This window comes from Ovis aries, chromosome 15, assembly GCF_016772045.2.
Source record: "Ovis aries strain OAR_USU_Benz2616 breed Rambouillet chromosome 15, ARS-UI_Ramb_v3.0, whole genome shotgun sequence".
NCBI classification, from domain to species: domain Eukaryota; kingdom Metazoa; phylum Chordata; class Mammalia; order Artiodactyla; family Bovidae; genus Ovis; species Ovis aries.
The window spans coordinates 6,569,464-6,589,420 of NC_056068.1; the positions used below are offsets into that span (position 1 = coordinate 6,569,464).

At 38.2% G+C, this 19,957-nt stretch overlaps 1 protein-coding gene across 3 annotated transcripts in view; it reads right to left on the reverse strand.

Moving 5' to 3' along the window:
• CEP126 (centrosomal protein 126) overlaps nucleotides 1-13,333 on the reverse strand; it is a 135,694-nt gene extending 122,361 nt beyond the window's left edge. For all 3 annotated transcript variants that reach the window (XM_012095327.4, XM_015100875.4, XM_012095326.5), the window contains exons 1-2: nucleotides 12,950-13,333; nucleotides 5,720-5,839 (exon numbers count right to left, since the gene is read on the reverse strand). In XM_012095327.4, coding sequence (XP_011950717.2) covers nucleotides 5,720-5,839; nucleotides 12,950-13,077 — 248 coding nt within the window. In that variant the 5' untranslated portion in view covers nucleotides 13,078-13,333. The remainder of the gene's footprint in view (nucleotides 1-5,719; nucleotides 5,840-12,949) is intronic.
• Nucleotides 13,334-19,957: the final 6,624 nt, after the last annotated feature.

Sequence of the window (19,957 nt, forward strand, 5' to 3'; positions counted from 1 at the left end):
GTATGGATGTGAGAGTTGGACCGTGAAGAAGGCTGAGTGCCGAAGAATTGATGCTTTTGAACTGTGGTGTTGGAGAAGACTCTTGAGAGTCCCTTGGACTGCAAGGAGATCCAACCAGTCCATTCTGAAGGAGCTCAGCCCTGGGATTTCTTTGGAAGGAATGATGCTAAAGCTGAAGCTCCAGTACTTTGGCCACCTCATGCAAAGAGTTGACTCACTGGAAAAGACTCTGATGGTGGGAGGGATTGGGGGCAGGAGGAGAAGGGGACGACAGAGGATGAGATGGCTGGATGGCATCACAGATTCGATGGACGTGTGTCTGAGTGAACTCCGGGAGATGGTGATGGACAGGGAGGCCTGGTGTGCTGCGATTCATGGGGTCGCAAAGAGTCAGACACGACTGAGCGACTGAACTGAACTGATACATATATATGATAGTATTTATATAATACTATAGAAATGAAAAAAATTATAGAAATGAGAACAGATTAGTGATTTCCAGGGAATGGGTGTGGGAGGGAAGTGGGTGTGGGTATAAAAGGGCAATGTGAAGTAACAGAGTTGTTCTGTGTCTGACTATATATATGTCATTATCCTGGTTGTGAGGTTGCACTACAGTTTTTCTAGATGTTACCACTGGGGGAAACTGAATAGAGAGTATTATGTGATCTTGGGCTTCCCCAGTGGCTCACCGGTAAAGAATACACCTGCAAGGCAGGAGCTGCAGGAGACACAGGTTAATCTCTGGGTTGGGAAGACCCCCTGGAGGAGGGTATGGCAACCCACTCCAGTATTCTTGCCTGGAGAATCCTACGGACAAGAAGAGCCTGGCAGGCTACAGTCCAAAGGGCTGCAAAGAGTCAGAAATGACTGAAGCAAGTCAGCATGCATGCATGGGATCTTTCTGTATTATTTTTTACAATTGCAAGAATCTACAATTACCTCAAAATGGAGGCTCAGTGGTAAACAATCTGCCTGACAATGCAGGAGACCTGGGCTTGATCCCTGGGTGCAGAAGATCCCCTGGAGAAGGGACTGGCAACCCACTCCAGTATTCTTGCCTGGGAAATCCCAAGGATAGGGGAGCCTGGTGGGCTATAGTCTATGGGGTCGCAAAGAGTCAGAAATGACTTAGCGACTAAACAGTAACAACAACAAAGTTAAATTTAACTTTAAAAAAGAAATTACAGCTATGCAGTAAGGGAAAAATCTTTAACAAAGAATTCACCAAGCTAACCTTAATAGCTAAACTTAATAGCTCAAGGGCAACACAGTAACATAACAGAGCAAAATACTTGATGCCCATAATAATGATTCTAAGTCATGAACAAAAGATCAAACACATTTATCATAATCTGTATAAAAGACAGAAATATGTATTGCAATTTAGATTTGCATTAAAAATGTCAAAATAAGGTTTGCATAATTGATGAGTATTCCATTTCTCACAATGCTCTTCATGGGCCACCCATAACTGACCCTTGACTCCTATTGACCCTACTACTCAATTCCGACTCTGCCTTCATAGGCCAGCTTCATACCTTCTCTTGCTTAGATCCCCATAACAGTTTTCTACCCCTCTTCTTTGCCTCCAGCCTACACTTTCAATTCATTCTCTACTCTTCATAATAATGAGATAAAATATGAACATGATCATCCATCTCTCTTTTACTCTTTCAACAGCATCTCAGGATAGGGTTTAATTTCTTTAGACTGGCACAAAAGTTATTTTAGTAATGTCTCCTGTCAGCTCTATAGCTTCCTTTCCTGATACCCTTCCACATTTTCCAGTGCCTAAATCACATAAAACTTTTTTAAAATGTATTTTATTTCATAACATTTAAGTTTTGTCACATATTGTTCTCCTTTGCCACTCAAGTGAGCTAACTCCTGGTTATCTAATAAGAATTTACTCTTCCAGGAATTTTTTGTCATGTACTATGTGAGATGTACTTCCACAGCACCTTGTTGGTGACTCAACTATAGTATTTACTGTACAGCACTACCATCCCCCCCCCCTTTTTTTTTTACTACTTCATTATTAGTAAATAGAGAGCAAGAATCATGCATTTTATTTTTTATCCTCTGGTATACGAAAGGTGGCTCAGAGGGTAAAGACTCTGCCTTCACTGTGGGAGATCCATGTTTGATCTCTGGGTTGGGAAGATGCCCTGGAGAAGGAAATGGCAACCCACTCCAGTATTCTTGCCTGGAGAATTCCAGGCACTGAGGAGCCTGGTGGGCTATGGTCCATGGGGTTGCAAAGAGTAGGACATGATTCAGACTGAGAGACTAACACTTTCACTACACTTTCAAATGTTAGTTGAATGAATAAATGTTATCCTTTATAACATTTTCAGTAGCTGAAAATATCCTGAATTCCTTTCATTTCTCTTTAATATATTATGAATATATTATGGATGATATGGGCTTCACTGGTGGCTTGGTGGTAAAGAACCCGCCTGCAGTGCAGAAGTGGGTCTGATCCCTGGGTTGGAAAGATCCCCTGGAGGAGGCCATGGCAGCCCTCTCCAGTACTCTTGCCTGGAGAATCCCATGGACAGAGGAGCCTGTGGGCTACAGTCCATAGGGTACCGAAGAGTCGGACATGACTGAAGCCACTGAGCACACATGCATGAATAATATATCCAGGGATATTTAAATCTACTGATAACTGAATTTGTTTGAATCTGTTTATATTTTTTAGCTTATTCCATACATCTATATATGTAGGTTTGATTAATATGACTTAAATTGCTTAAAGTATAAGTCCTTATTTATTCTAAGGTACAATTTTTCTGCTTCATGGGGAACTCCATACTCCACCATTCTCACAAATAGATAATGCAGCTACCTCATACTTCATGTTCACCAAATAATTCATCCTGTGATTCTCTAGGTAATTTTTTTTCTGCCTATAGGATATTTAAGGAATCTTCTTTATTACAGGTTTTAAAGATTCTTCCAAAGTGCCTGACCCTCACCACTTGCTAGTGTTTCCTCTTTGCTTTATTTGGGCAGTTTTCCCCATTCAATCCTTTTCTTTCTTATTATGCCAGTTGGTTATATAGTTACATAGGAGTTTTGTCTGATCATCTGAACTTTTAAGCCTACATGCTTACATTATATTGTTTTAAAACTATTTGAATGTTTCTTTTGAGTTTCTTACTTCTTAAAATTCATTTCTATTTAGTTTCCTCATGAAGCCACACTGGATCTGATTATTGACATTTCTAACTTATAATGATGAAACAGATTAACCAAAATTATTTTTTCTCCTAATATTTAATAATTGGTACTCAATTAGCTATGCTGTTGATGAATAAATGCCTCTTTATCAAAGGATAGTTCTAAGTTGAAAGTTAAAAACAATGTAGGAAATAAGTTAATATTCTTTAAGTATGTGTATATATTACAATTACTTGGTCCACAAAGCAGCCTAACTAGGAAGTTATCTGTGGTTGTGTTCCCACAAACAAATATTATAAAACAAAACAAAAAATGGGATGCTATGGAAGACAAGCAACTGTGGCTGTAATTGCTAAGAGCAACTAAGGGAAGTCTCAGGATGCCTATTGTGATTAGGTCTATGGGTATATCTATTGCTGCAGTAACTACTAGTGGAGGAAGGTCTTGGAGAGAAACAAAAGGGACTTCACTGTATGAATACTGAGTGACAGAATGGAAAAATTAAGAATGCGATAAACACATACAAGAAAAATACTGGCAACAGAAATGCAAAAAATGGTAACGAGAAAATAAAATGTGTGTGATTTTAGGCAATTAATATAAGTAAAAAAGAGCACTTGGTGCTATGAAGATCTTTTGAGTACTACTGGGGAAATAGTAATGACAATGTCAAAGTACAAATTTATCTCATTTTGTAGGAAAAAACCTAAGTGTTAGGAGACTATCTCTACCTGTAGGAAAAATAGTTTTTCTAAACTCTATGACCATAACACGAATAGACACCATAAACTCAGATGATGTAAAGCATAAATGGATAGATAATGGCAAGGCCAAAAAAGTCACAATGATAGATATATTCTGAAGTTCAGAAGTATATTTAGAATTTCGTTCCCTTTATAAAAGGTGAATATAGAAATAAATAATTAGTGTTTAAAAGAAACACTATTATGTAGCTTTACATAAAAACAGGTTTTCTTTAGCCATCTGTAGGGCAACAGAAAAGGAAAACATAATGAAATTATATTGGAAAATGTACTGCCTCTTAGAATTTTAAACCCAAAATTTTCTTCTATATTTTCTACATCAGAATTCTTATGGTATTTGATGAGACAAGATAGGTTGGAATTTTATGAATCAAATTCCACATATAAAGCCTGCCATTTCATACAGCAAGACTATTAAAAAATGTACAATTGACAAATATTAATTTGTTAATCAATAAAATAAGCTTTAATGTTGAAGCACTACATGACAAATATTTTGTATATGTGTTCTCAACTATTTCTATTATTAAACTTTTTTTCTCTACATAACAGTTCCTTGAAACATATAGTATTAATTCCAACCATAAATGAGAAACTAAAGCTCAAAGAGCTTAAATAACTTGCTCTAACTGATGGAGCTAGGATTTTAACCTAGATCTCTGACTCCAAAGCCAATGACCCTTTCAACATAAGATTATTCATCTTTACTGAACACCTATCAGTGCGTTTTATAAGCTTCAGGAGCTGAAAGGTAGGAGAAAAACAGAAATACACAAATAAAAAACAGAAACAAAATGAAACTTCATTAAATATTATCAACTACACCAGGCATGGTATAGAGCTAAAGAGAAATACAGTGCCAGGAAAAAAATTACAGGTAAACAATTTTGTATTCCCCAAATGAGATTTGCAGCATATGCCCAATGATGTAGTTAATAAACTCTAGGGATTTTCTGCTAGTCAGCTAATGTAGAAATATAAACAAGGTAGAAAGAAACAACAATAAAAATGGCATAACCATTCTGCATTAAAAAAAAAACCAGTAATTCAAATGAATTTTGAGAAATGTCAAGCAGAGACAGGATCGTTTGCATTTGTGTTTTTACTTTATTTAGTTTCCAGTTTATACTAGAAAGCTCTTTTTTTAAAGTGGCAATCATTTATAAAATTCTTTTTATAATATTTCCACCATTATTCATATTTCCCCTCTTTTTCTGACTGGATGAATGAGGGAAGTACATACATAAAAATTATATATAAGTGAATAATAATTAAAATAAAATATATTCTATTAGAGAGTAAATGCTAATTGGTCACTTTTTATCATGCTGCTGCTGCTGCTAAGTCACTTCAGTTGTGTCCGACTCTGTGTGACCCCATAGACGGCAGCCCATCAGGCTCCCCCATCCCTGGGATTCTCCAGGCAAGAACATTGGAGAGGGGTGCCATTTCCTTCTCCACACTTTTTATCATAAAATGACACAAAAATTGAAGAATATATTTTATAGTCATTTTAAGAAGTAGATATGACACTAATAAATTCTATGACAAGAAAAGACTGCCTCAGTTACATTTACTAAAGTAGATGATACATCATTCTGTGCTATGGCAGAAAAACAATAAAATTAAAAAGTCACAAACATTTTGATCAATTTTATACAGAAATCACTGTCATGACTTAGGTTCATAAAATGCTACGAAGTAGAGAAATTATTAATTTATAAAGACTGCGTTTCTATGCTTTTGAATAAAATACAATTACTTACTTTTTTCTCCGGTTTGACTCCACAAAATATTTACGTGCTCGATTTCGACATATTTTTTGTTGCTGCAGTAATATTTGGCGCTCTTCCTCTAAATTTTTCTCAAAATGAATTTTCATATCTCTAATGACAGCATAAAGTTAAGGACAGTGGTTTACGTCTTTAGTGGATGAATGTCAGTGCTATCTGATAAATATAATTACAGCCTCATACTAATGATGTAATGATTTTTTGTGGAATAATCAGTATGTGTACACATTAGTGTCAGTGTGTAACTGGCAGGTGTTTTATTTTTTCTTGACTTGATAATAGAACTGAAGATACATCTCATTTTCTTTGAGGAAAAATTAATTACTTTTATACATCATGAGCCCAGATAAGGAGAATGTCTGTCTTTTCTTTTATTATACAGATATTTGGGTACTTATTAACAAGTTGCTATCTTAGGAATGTTGGGCTTCCCATGTGGTGCTGATGGTAAAGAATCTGCCTGCTAATACAGGTAGATATTAAGAGACCTGGGTTTGATCCCTGGGTCAGGAAGATCCCCTGGAGAAGGAAATGGCAGTCCACTTCCAACATTCTTGCCTGGAGAATCCCATGGACAGAGCCTGGCAGGTTGCAGTCCATAGGGTTGCACAGAGTCAGACGCAACTGAAGTGACTAAACACACACACACATCTTAGGAATGTATGTAGAAAAATGAAAGGAGGTTATATTTCACTAATATAAAGCAGATGAGTTAAATGTTTTGGTCGATATTTTAATTCACATTATGAAAGTTATATCAAAATATTAAAAATCAGCTAGCAATATAACTGGGAAAACTTGCTGATTTACTCATAGGTTATAAAAAAAAATCAGGAAAACCATACATAGCAGTGTTTACAAGAAGTTTGCCAGATAAAGAGTATTTTAGTTATCTAAATCATCCATTCATTTGAAGTTTATTTCTTTAAATAAGTTGAATTGCTGTGGTTAACTGATGTCTGCATTTACTCAGCTACATTTCAACTGGCATTACTGAATGCCTTTATCAAGTTTATCATAGTATTTTTCTGCTTTTAATGATTCTGAAGTTTTAAGAAGTGGTCATTGAATTACCATTTCCAGAACCTCATCATTAGATGTAGATGTATATAAGATTGTATTGAAGTATATATTGTGAGCATGCCTAGTTGTCTTTTTAGAATAAACTATGTTTAAATCACCTCTCCCCCCAAATAAAGATTTGAAATTCTCTTTAAGAGGTCTATTTAATCAAAATTTTTATAAGATATAAATGTTAGTGGTAAAATAACATATTAAATAATAAGTTAAGCAGTACATAATTTGTTAATTCAAAATGTCTTAATTTTAGGATCCTACAGTATTTCAGCAACATAGTAAAAAAAACCCCTATCCAATACTATGTACTTCAAACCAATCACATTTATTTGACTGTTTTAGTAATTTGAAACTTTGTGAATGGGCGCTTTCAACTATGTTGCTATTTACCTATTTTTACGCCATTGGCCATAATTAATTTATTATAAAATTTTGTACCTTGCCATAAACAAATACATGCACTTGCATACATGATAATTTTACTTAATGTTTCTTTTGAAGGATTTATAAAATTGAAACCAAAAAAAAGGAAGGAATCTGGTTCTTTGTTACCATGGAAAAAGCTAAAGAAAGATTTAGCTTCTTCTTCCAACAGAGTAATTTACTAGAAAGAGTCAGACTTCAACAAGATGGCTAACTGCTAAGTCACAACATCTCAGTGCAGGAAAGTGCAACATCCTTTCAGGGTACCCAAGATCAACACTGTTGGTGGGAGGAAAGGGAGAAGTTGCTTCAGTTCAGGTGAGAAATACGAAGGAGTATGATGCACGTGGAAACAATTGTGTTCAAGGTTTTAACATGCTTGCAGTCTCACCACAGTAACATAAAGAAAATCACAAATGTAAAGTTTGTAATAATGTTCTGACAACTATATATTGTTAGATTTAATTAAATCTCTCTCTACATATATGCTGCTGCTAAGTCGCTTCAGTCGTGCCTAACTCTGTGCGACCCCATAGACAGCAACCTACCAGGGTCCCCTGTTCCTGGGATTCTCCAGGCAAGAACACTGGAGTGGGTTGCCATTTCCTTCTCCAATGGATGAAACTGAAAAGTGAAAGTGAAGTCGCTCAGTCGTGTCTGACTTCACGACCCCATGGACTGCAGCCTACCAGGCTCCTCCATCCATGGGATTTTCCAGGCAAGAGTACTGGAGTGGGTTGCTGTTGCCTTCTCCGCTCTACACACACACACACACACACACACACACACACACACACACACACACACACACACACACACATATATATACATATATATAATATTGCCTGCTGAGTTATAAAAGATGCTTTGCCTTTGCATCTCTTCAAAGTATGGTATTCAAATTTAAAAAATATTAGATGGTTGGTTAAACTTTTATTTTTCATACAAGCTGTACTGTAAAGGTAAGATACTTTCATAAGAACCATAGTTAAATACTTGTTCAAAGAAAGGTTATATACTTATATTAAAAAAAAACAACAACAACAAAACCAAGAAAATTATAGGTTGTAGTACTGGCTAAGTAATACATAATGATTGTAACTTAAAAGCATAGCCTAATATACCCCACCTCATCCTCTCCCAATATAGTATTTTTATAATTGTAGCTCATTTAGGTTGTTTCAAATATTGTACCACCACTGATAACTATGAATCATATAACCAATACTCTTGTTAAATTATTAGAGCTATCCTGATTCCTTTTCTTCTCTGTACCTTCTTCAATAGCCTTGACTCTGATGCTCTAAATCCCTTGCCCAGACCACTTCAGTAGTCTTTTAACTCATCATATTACTCCTAAACTTGTCATTCCTACATTTGAACGTCTACAAAACCAGCTAAACACAAATCTCACTAGGTCTCTCATTCTTTGCTGTTCTCCAAAATCTCTCTGTTACTTTCATGTTAAAATTAGAATATAAGGCATCCTATAATTTGGTCTGTTTTTTCATCTTCATTTTTCAACACTTCCCTACATGACTCTTAGCCCGGTCACACTATCACACTAAGATACTTATTAACAGAAAGCCATGATGTAGTATGCCATTATATTTTGGTACATGCTGGATAACTCTATCCATCCTTTCAGGGACACCTCAAACAGTTCCTACCCTATGAAGCTTTTTCTAACCTTCACTGGATGATATGACACTCTCATGGGTACATCATGTGTGTCTCCTCTACATTTCTATAAAATATAATATGCCTGGCATGGCACTTAGAATATGGTAATGGCGTAATGCAAGCTTGCTGAATGATTTCCTTGGAGAAAATTCTCAGCAGATAAACTAAGACAAAAGGTATACATATCTTCATAGCTTTCAGCGTCTCACAGACAAATTGATTTCCAAAAGAGTTATATAAATTAACATGTCATTACAAATATATGTATATGAGTTAAAACCTCATGAGTATAAGGTAGTACTTTTTAAAAAAGTAAGACCATGTGGGAAGTCAGGTTTTAGTATGTATGCATTAGCAAAACAGAATAATTGTCTTTGTCTTATTTGATACTATTTTTTATTTTCCTCTTTGGTGAATTGTTAGTTCAGGGTCACTGGTCATTTATCTATTGAGAACTTCATTTAAAAAATCAATTTAAGTAAATTCAATAGAGATAGAATAGTGTAAATATTAACCTTCTATCATAATTACAAGTATTTCCTCTAGATAATTCATTTTATTTAATTATACAATTTCCCCTTAAAGTTGTAAATTAACAAGTTATCTTTGAAATATTTTTCATTTGAAATTGGTTCTTGCTTTTCAAAAGGTAAAGTAACTATATCTTCAAGTTATGAAAAATGTGAAAATCTATTTTCTGTCCGTTTTTCTTTAAAATTTTGTATTTATTTTTTATGAACTACCCGGTAGCTCAGATGGTAAAGAATGTTCCTGCAATGCAGGAGACCTGGGTTCAATCCCTGGGTAGGGAAGATTCCCTGGAGAAGGGCATGGCAACACACTCCAGTATTCTTGCCTGGAGAATTCCATGGACTGAGAAGCCTGACAGACTACAGTCCATGCCTTTTTTTTTTTTAAATCAGTTCAAGTATATTTTGGAATGAAGTATAAAGTGTAACTCAAGGTAGAGACAGTGAATTTAGACTACTGTTTTTTAGTGGTTTGAATAATGAGACAGGAGATATAAAAACAGTTATAAGAGTTCTTATGATCAAAAGATGTGATTTTTAGTTTTAAGGATAGTCAAGACTAGAGGGTGTTTATAGGCTTTAGGGAAAGAAGGCTATTAGGGAAGAGTTGGAAGTAAATTGCAATAGAGAGTTAGGATAATTTACAATCCAGGGTTACTGAGAAGAGAGGTGATAAAAACAGGGCATAAGTGAATGGATTAACCTTCTACAGTAAAAGTGATATCCCATCAGTGAGCCTGGAAAAAAAGATAGGGTAGGGGACTGAGGTTGGTGATGGGAGTAGGATGGTTTGTGTTATTTGTTGGGAGGGACCTGAGGGAGTTTATGCATCCATTCTCTTATAAAATAGTAAAAGAGGCTATTAAGAACGAGGGGAGGTGATCAAGATCTGGCACAGAAATTAATTTAAAAGGAACAAGACAGAATTCCGTTCTTGTTCTGGTGAAGCTGAGAACAATCAAACCACAGCAATCTTGTGACTTTTCTCTGATAGATTTTTCACTATTGAGTGAAGGAGCAGAAATATAGGGTGGTAATAGTTATTGGATGGTTGAGAAAGAAGAACAGGAGTACAAAAAACCAAGGATGTTGTTGAGAGAATATGTGTAGATAATTAAAAACAGGTTTAAACTGGGTAGGGAATAAAGAGAGGCAAGGTGGACGCTAGGATAAAATGGAAGGGGAAAAGACTGGAGATACTTGTGAGAAAAAAGGAGGCATACTGTGAAGGGGACATGAGAGAACTTCCCTCCTTTTTTTGAAAATAAATTTTATTCTATTTTCTTTTGAATTGTTTTAAGAAGTTGAAATTATAGAACTTCATCTAATTTTAATTAGATAAACTTCATGAAGTTTTGTTCTTCCATAGCTTTTAGAGTTAGGAAATTCCAATTCGAGTAGAGAAATACAGCCTCTGAGTACTGAATTCATATTCAGAAGTCACATGTAGAAATTTTACCAAGCCACTTCTTATTTTAAGTCCACAGCTCATTTTTTAAAATTTAGTTATTAATAAATTTGCACACCTACTCTGTACCAGGTATCCAATATGAAACATTACAGACACTGAAAACGTACAATATGACACAAGCGCTTAAGTGTTTCTCCAACTAGTAACAATGATATTCTTGATTTACTGGCAACTATATAGATCCAGGTTCGATCCCGGGGTCGGGAAGATCCCCTGGAGAAGGAAATGGCAACCCACTCCAGTACTCTTGCCTGGAAAATCCCATGGACTGAGAAGCCTGGCAGGCTACAGCCCCCAGCGTCGCAAAGAGTCGGACACCACTGAGCGACTTCACTTTCACTTTCATACATGTATAAACTAGGAAAAAATGTATATTATATATAATACATATAGATGCATACACACACATACACTAGCAAAAGTTGTTGGATTTTAGCAAAGGCTCAGGGTATCTATTGAAATGATTATTTACAACTTTCTTAGTTTTAACTATATATTTAGTATTTAGGTAAATTTTTAGTAATACATTTCTTTATAGGAAACCAACATTATAATTCTGGAATTATATCTATTTGGTTTTGTTCATTTGAGGTACTGCCAAATTTATTTTACAACTATTTCCTTTGTTGTATCAACATTCACACCTTAAAAATTTAAAAATATTAAGTCTATGATCATTTCACTAATGAAAATGATGGAAAGATACACCTTGTCAATGAGCCACTTACAGTGCTTCCCTATTTTCTGATTTACAGATAAATCAGGGTCAGTGTAATAGGAGTTCAGGGTTCAAGTAAACACAATGTCAATGGGGCAGAATCAAATCCATACTGAAAACAATCCGGTTGATTTCAGATTACACCTTGAATCAGGATAGTTTTGAGGAGCGGCAAGGCCAAAAGCCAAAGTGAATGGAGTTAATAATGAATAGATGAAAAGAATTAGAAGCTGTCATTGCAGGTTAGCATTCTGAAAAGTCAACTAAAGCAAGAAAAGATGGGATACAAGCTTGAGGAAGCATGATCAGAAGAGGAATATTTACCATTATTTAAGCTTTGTATGTACCTGTCTTCCTCACTAGAGTTGTATCCCAAGCACCTAGCCAAAAAAGGAGGCACTAAATGAAAATTGCTTGTTGACTTGCTTTTAAAAGTGCAACTCCCAGAACTGGGAGACAATAAGAAAGTGGGAATTAATTTGAAAAGCAGAGACTCTCTGACAAGAATGAAGATGATTACACAGCATCACCACTACCAACCAAGTCCTCTGAGAATACAAAGGTTACACTCTAATTGTCATAACACTCTCTGAAGGAATAAACATGGTTTACATATTCGGAAAACAGAACTGTATAACACTTTCAATTTTCTACAATGCAACCAATAATAATGTCAAAGGTGGGCTAGACCAATTCTTAGGTAGGGACAAGTCAGTGATAAACCTGTGCAAAGGCTCCAGGTCCTTTGCTTCTCATTTTCTGTCTGTTGTCTCTCTGACAACAGACTGGGCAGAGGATGGAAAACAAAACAAATTAACCAAATATGTTAGGCTTTAGCAGCTCTGTAAGATAAATGAAGTGTTAGGTTAACTGTTAAGACGGACTATTTCAGGAGACCAAAACATTTTATTTACTTGCGGCATTCTTTTCTCCAAGCAGCATGAATTATCAGGAGATGGATAATATGAAGCAAAGAACATAATGGCCTAACTCTACAAGAAAACAATCCCCAGAGAACACGTTTACCCATTTCAAAACTCATTAAAATTTTTTTTCTTTTTTTTTACTGCAAAGTTGAAAACGGGGGAGATAACAAGGTGGCCGGGAAAGTGGTCCTAGAATAGAAGATGGTATTTTCAGGTTTAAGGGGAGCAGCGACAGTTGCCGAAGCAAATACCCGCATTAAGATGACTGGCCGGTTTCTCTCATCTAGCATCTGTGATAATGGGAACAGAACAGAAAAAAGATCGGGTTCCCCACTTCCAACACCGCCACCCAGGCAACCACGGCTGGAAGGATACAGGTAGGCGCCAGGTCGGTGACGCCCGCCGCTCAAGCGAGGGCTGAGGGGGGCTTTGACGTGGGTGTCCGAGGATTCAGCGCCCAGTCCTGGCACCGCGCTCCGGGCTCCAGGCCTCCTGGTCAGCATCCTTCACCTCAGCGCCGCCTCCCGGCTAGCCCCCAGAGCCTCCCTCATGGCAGCTCCCGCTGCCTCCTTCGGCCCTCCCAGCACTCCGTCTCTCAAGCCTCGCGTCACTGAGGCGGGAAAGTTGGCCGCCGCAGCTCCGGTTCCCGCACAGCGGCGCTCTCGGCTGTGGTGTCGACGGCAGCTGCCGCAGCGGCGACCTTGCCTGGAAACGGCAGAGGTGGCGACGCCGCCGCCATGTTGACAAGCAACCGACGCCGCGTCCTTCGCGACGGCGACCAGGGTTTGGGGGCGGTGCCCTGGAGGCAGCCAATAGGAGGCGCGGACCTCTCCCCTGTGCCCCGCCTCCCGCCCCCCAACCCCCGAGTTGCCCGCGGGCGGCGGCCAGGAAGCTTGCCTCCTCGGGGACACAAGTCCTCTCAGGAGGACGTGCTGACTTGTGCCTCGGAACCTGACTCCGTTCCACCTCGCTTTTATGAGGCTGTTTTCGTGGGGTTACTAAGAGTGATGAAAGACAGCGAGATGCAAAAATCCACAGATATTCGCAAAGCCACCGTGGGGATTCTGAAATTATTTCCTCCGGGGGTAATTCAGGGTAGAATTTGTTGTTTAACTGCCGAGTGCTGTTGTGTGATTGAAGTTCTGTCTTTCTGGAGCATCACTGTTCCCAATCACCATCTTTTTTAAAAAGCTTTGGGAGTGGAAATTTCCTTTCTCTGCATTCCATCTCTCCCTCCCTGATGCTTCTGCCATTCCGTCTGCAAGTCGTCTTCCTTGCCATTTCCCTACTTATAAGGTCTGCATTTCAAAGACTTTTAATGGTGCCAGCCTTGTTGCCAGATTCTGGAAATAGACCATCAAAGCATCGGCGGCCAGGAAAGTAGTGCAGATTTAATTTAGTAATCTCCTGGGAAGACATGCCAAAAGAGATCATCATATTGAAACTGTTTCAGGAGGTATGGAAAATCGAATGGATTTTTGAGCCATCAGTTCAGAACTTTTGCAAGTTAAAAAAATTTGAAAAAAGGCTGAACTTTTTGTTGGAATTCATTGTAAAAACACATGTGAATTCTGAGTATATTTTAGCGTTTTTTTTAATGTGTGTGTGGAAAAACCTCCCATATTGGAAGCAGAATGTATAAACCAAATGAAAATCACTCACCACCATTCAAATGCCTATGCCTTTGTGAATCAATTTGTTCATTTTTAGAGTTCAAAATAATAAACTTTTCCAGTTGAAGCTATTTAAAACAGAGTTTTTGCAAAGTTGGATGCAATGATTCAAACTGGAATGTATTCTGATTAAAACTGCCACAACAAATTGAGTTTTTACTTAAAACACAGAGCACGTAGCCCTCTTCAGGACCATGCCAAGAGGACACAATATGTAATCTTGGCAAAGAAAGGCTAACTGTGTACACTAGGAGGATTAGCTATCTTTGCAAATTTTTAACTGACTTAGTCACAGGAATTTACATTGATTCTATTCCCACTGGCTATCATCACAAGTCTGTTTCTCTAGAGCCAATTTGAGAGAGAAAAAGCAATGTAGGGCAGTCTTCCCTGGTGGCTCAGTGGTAAAGAATCCACCTGGAATGCAGCAGCCTTAGGATATGTGGGTAGGGAAGATCCCCTGGAGGAGGGCATGCAACCCACTCCAGTATTCTTGCCTGGGAAATCTCATGGACAGAGGAGCTTGGTGGGCTACAGCCCATAGGGTAGCAAAGAGTCAGACACGACTGGAGCGACTTAGCATGCAAGTAATGTAGGTCAGTAAAGTGCAAATAAAAGTGAATGCTTGCTGTTTGAAGTATTTGGGCATGGTTAGCCTTCCTGATCCAGTACTCTTGCCTGGAAAATCCCATGGACGGAAGAGCCTAGTAGGCTGCAGTCCATGGGGTGGCTAAGAGTCGAACACGACTGAGTGCTTCACTTTCACTTTCATGCACTGGAGAAGGAAATGGCAACCCACTCCAGTGTTCTTGCCTGGAGAATCCCAAGGACGGGGGAGCCTGGTGGGCTGCCGTCTATGGGGTAGCACAGAGTCCGACGTGACTGAAGCGACTTAGCAGCAGTAGCAGCAGCAGCCTTCCTGAAAGTCTAGTTTTTGCTACATTATCAGTTTTGTATGTCATGACTTTTAGGCACCTTATTGCTTTGTCACACGGGGTATTCGCATTAAGAGGCATAATTTGGTTTCTTGGTTTCCTACAAATGCTTGCCCATATAATCATTCTTCACTCAAATATTGCTTTACAATGATACTTCAAGAAGGAAAGAAATTTTAAACACAATGTTACCAATTTTTTAAAAAAATTACAGGATATTTTGATCTTTAAATTATTTCCTCCTTCAAAATGTTAAGCAGGCTTTTCACATTTTAAGTTGTACAGTCTTCTATTAAGTTGCATAGATTCTAGAAAAACCTTTAAGATTAAATATTTGGATGGTAGATAATTTGAAGCATTTATAAGCTTTATCTTTTGGCAGGAAAGAGAAGTATGATTTAAGCAATAATAATCTACTTCTGCTTTATTGACTATGCCAAAGCCTTTGACTTTGTGGATCACAATAAACTGTGGAAAATTCTGAAAGAGATGGGAATACCAGACCACCAGACCTGCCTCTTGAGAAACCTATATGCAGGTCAGGAAGCAACAGTTAGAACTGGACATGGAACAACAGACTGGTTCCAAATAGGAAAAGGAGTACGTCAAGGCTGTATATTGTTAACCTGCTTATTTAACTTATATGCAGAGTCAGTTCAGTTCAGTTGCTCAGTCGTGTCCGACTCTGCGACCCCATGAATCGCAGCACGCCAGGCCTGCCTGTCCATCACCAACTCCCGGAGTTCACTCAGACTCGCGTCCATCGAGTCAGTGATGCCATCCAGCCATCTCATCCTCTGTCGTCCCCTTCTTCTCCTGCCCCCAGTCCCTCCCACCATCAGAGTCTTTTCCAATGAGTCAACTCTTCGCATGAGGTGGCCAAAGTACTGGAGTTTCAGCTTTAGCATCATTCTTTCCAAAGAAATCCCAGGGCTGAGCTCCTTCAGAATGGACTGGTTGGATCTCCTTGCAGTTCAAGGGACTCTCAAGAATCTTCTCCAACACCACAGTTCAAAAGAATCAATTCTTCGGCGCTCAGCCTTCTTCACAGTCCAACTCGCACATCCATACATGACTACTGGAAAAACCATAGCCTTGACTAGATGGACCTTAGTTGGCAAAGTAATGGCTCTGCTTTTGAATATACTATCTAGGTGGTCACAACTTTTCTTCCAAGGAGTAAGCGTCTTCTAATTTCATGGCTGCAGTCACCATCTGCAGTGATTTTGGAGCCCCAAAGATAAAGTCTGACACTGTTTCTACTGTTTCCCCATCTATTTGCCATGAAGTGTTGGGACCAGATGCCATGATCTTCATTTTCTGAATGTTGAGGTTTAAGCCAGCTTTTTCACTCTCCTCTTTCACTTTCATCAAGAGGCTTTTTAGTTCCTCTTCACTTTCTGCCATAAGGGTGTTGTCATCTGCATATCTGAGGTTATTGATATTTCTCCCGGCAATCTTGATTCCAGCTTGTGCTTCTTCCAAGGGAGAATCCCAGCGTTTCTCATGATGTACTCTGCATATAAGTTAAATAAGCAGGGTGACAATATACAGCCTTGACGTACTCCTTTTCCTATTTGGAACCAGTCTGTTGTTCCATGTCCAGTTCGAGCTGTTGCTTCCTGACCTGCATACAGATTTCTCAAGAGGCAGGTCTGGTGGTCTGATATTCCCATCTCTTTCAAAATTTTCCACAGTTTATTGTAATCCACACAGTCAAAGGCTTTGGCATAGTCAATAAAGGAGAAGTAGATGATTTTCTGGAACTCTCTTGCTTTTTCCATGATCCAGCGGATGTTGGCAATTTGATCTCTGGTTCCTCTGCCTTTTCTAAAACCAGCTTGAACATCTGGAAGTTCACGGTTCACGTATTGCTGAAGCCTGGCTTGGAGAATTTTGAGCATTACCTTACTAGCATGTGAGATGAGTGCAATTGTGCGGTAGTTTGAGCATTCTTTGGCATTGCCTTTCTTTGGGATTGGAATGAAAACTGACCTTTTCCAGTCCTGTGGCCACTGCTGAGTTTTCCAAATTTGCTGCCATATTGAATGCAGCACTTTCACGGCATCATCTTTCAGGATTTGAAATAGCTCAACTGGAATTCCATCACCTCCACTAGCTTTGTTCATAGTGATGCTTTCTAAGGCCCACTTGACTTCACATCCCAGGATGTCTGGCTCTGGATGAGTGATCACACCATCGTGATTCTCTTGGTCATGAAGCTCTTTTTTGTACAGTTCTTTTGTGTATTCTTTCCACCTCTTCTTAATATCTTCTGCTTCTGTTAGGTCCATACCATTTCTGTCCTTTATTGAGCCCATCTTTGCATGAAATATTCCCTTGGTATCTCTAATTTTCTTGAAGAGATCTCTAGTCTTTCCCATTCCGTTGTTTTCCTCTATTTCTTCGCATTGATCGCTGAGGAAAGCTTTCTTATCTCTCCTTGCTATTCTTTGGAACTCTGCATTCAGATGCTTATATCTTTCTTTTTCTCCTTTGCTTTTCACTTCTCTTCTTTTCACAGCTATTTGTAAGCCCTCCTCAGACAGCCATTTTGCTTTTTTGCATGTCTTTTCATGGGGATGGTCTTGATCCCTGTCTCCTGTACAATGTCACGAACCTCATTCCATAGTTCATCAGGCACTCTGTCTATCAGATCTAGTCCCTTAAATATATTTCTTACTTCCACTGTATAATCACAAGGGATTTTATTTAGGTCATACCTGAATGGTCTAATGGTTTTCCCCACTTTCTTCAATTTAAGTCTGAATTTGGCAATAAGGAGTTCATGATCTGAGCCACAGTCGCCTCCCGGTCTTGTTTTTGTTGACTGTATAGAGCTTCTCCATCTTTGGCTGCAAAGAATATAATCAATCTGATTTTGGTGTTGACCATCTGATGATGTCCATGTGTAGGTTGCACCTTTATAGATATGAAGCTGAGCATGGAAGTATTGATACTTTTGAACTGTGGTGTTGGAGAAGACTCTTGAGAGTCATTTGGACTGCAAGGAGATCCAACTAGTCCATCCTAAAGTAAATCAGTCGTGAATGTTCATTGGAAGCAGTGATGTTGAAGCTGAAACTCCAATCCTTTGGCTACCTGATGCGAAGAACTGACTCACTGGAAAAGTCCCTGATGCTGGAAAGATTGAAGGTGGGAGGAGAAGGGTATGACAGAGAATGAGATGGTTGGATGGCATCACTGACTCGATGGACATGAGTCTGAGTAAACTCCAGGAGTTGGTGATGGACAGGGAAGCCTGGCGTGCTGCAGTCCATGGGGTTGCAAAAAGTCTGACGCAACTGAGCAACTGAACTGAATGGAACTAAAAAATCTCTATATTTTGGTAAAAGAGATAAGTGAATTAAATATAATGATTACTTTTTCACATCAAGAGCCATAAAGTAATTCATTCTTTTATTAAGAAAACAAATATTAACCAGTTACTATGTGCCAAGTACTCTCTAGTGGTGGGATATAGCAGTGAGTAAAACTTCAAAGTCCCTGCGTTCTTTAAGCTTGTATTTATTTTTCTTTCTTACTAGAATATATTAGGTAATGAAAAGTACTATGAGGAAAAATGGAGTAGTGTAGACAGATAGATAACTGATGTCAGTTCTATTTTAGATAGTGTGCTCAGGAAAAGCCTCCCAAAATGGGAAATTTGGGAAGAGGTCTGAATGAATAAAGAAGATTGCCACTCAAATATCTGGATGAAGGTTGTTATTCAGAAGCAGTCGGGGCTTTAAGTACAAAAGGCTCTCAGGGCAGAATTTTAGCTGATATATTCAAGGAACAATAAGGAGACCACTGTATCCAGAACAGAGTGAGGTAGGGGAGGTGTCCTAGGACATGAAATTAAAGCAGTGTACGGGGGATGTCCTCTCAATATGGTGGTGACTTACGTAGTACATAAGGAATTAATATAAAATCCAACTTCCAATGGAGGGAAAGCCATTGGAAAATTTTGAGCAGGAGAGTAAGACCTAATTTAATCTTTCAAAAGGATCGCTTTAGTGGTTGTAGGGAAACTAGTCTACAGTTGATAACACTAGAAACAATGAGACCAGACTGGATGTTGTTATGGTAGGTTGGTTGAGAGATTATGGAGGCTTTTACTAGGTAGTCAAAGCGGTAGCGAGAAGTTTTCAAAATTTTAACCTGAGTCATTAAGATGTGTAGATGCAAGTGAGTGGAATTTATTTTAAAAGAAGAGTCAAATGTGACTCTCAGATATGGGACTGGAACCAACCACATAAGGAATATTGCCATTTACTAAAATAGGTTGAGTGTGGGAGAAGAAATAAGATTTAAGTTTCAAGTATGTTAAGTGTGAGATGCCTATTAGACACCTGACTTTATTAACATGGTTTCAGAAATTGTTAATGGTGTTCTGTTTACAGAAGAAAATATAGTAACCACTTTATGGTTATAAAACATGTTCACGTAGTAATCTAATTTGGATAATGTCATAACCTTGAGAATTATGTGAGGCAGCATGTGATGGACAATTTCTTGAGCTTTCAGTTTCTTCTTGGCTGAGGTTATTTTTTTTCTTCTACCAAAGTATTTTCTTGCTGAGGCTATTACTTTTTCTGCTGAAGTATTTTCTTGCTCAAGTAAGAATTTCCTGAATTTGTCTGTGGGCAAGCTGTGAAAGAACAAAGTATTTTAGTGTCTGGCTGGTTTAAAATTACTAAAATTCTGCCATCTTCTTTTCAATTTTATAAGACTTCAACTAGAAATTTAAGATTAAAGATTAATACTAGAAA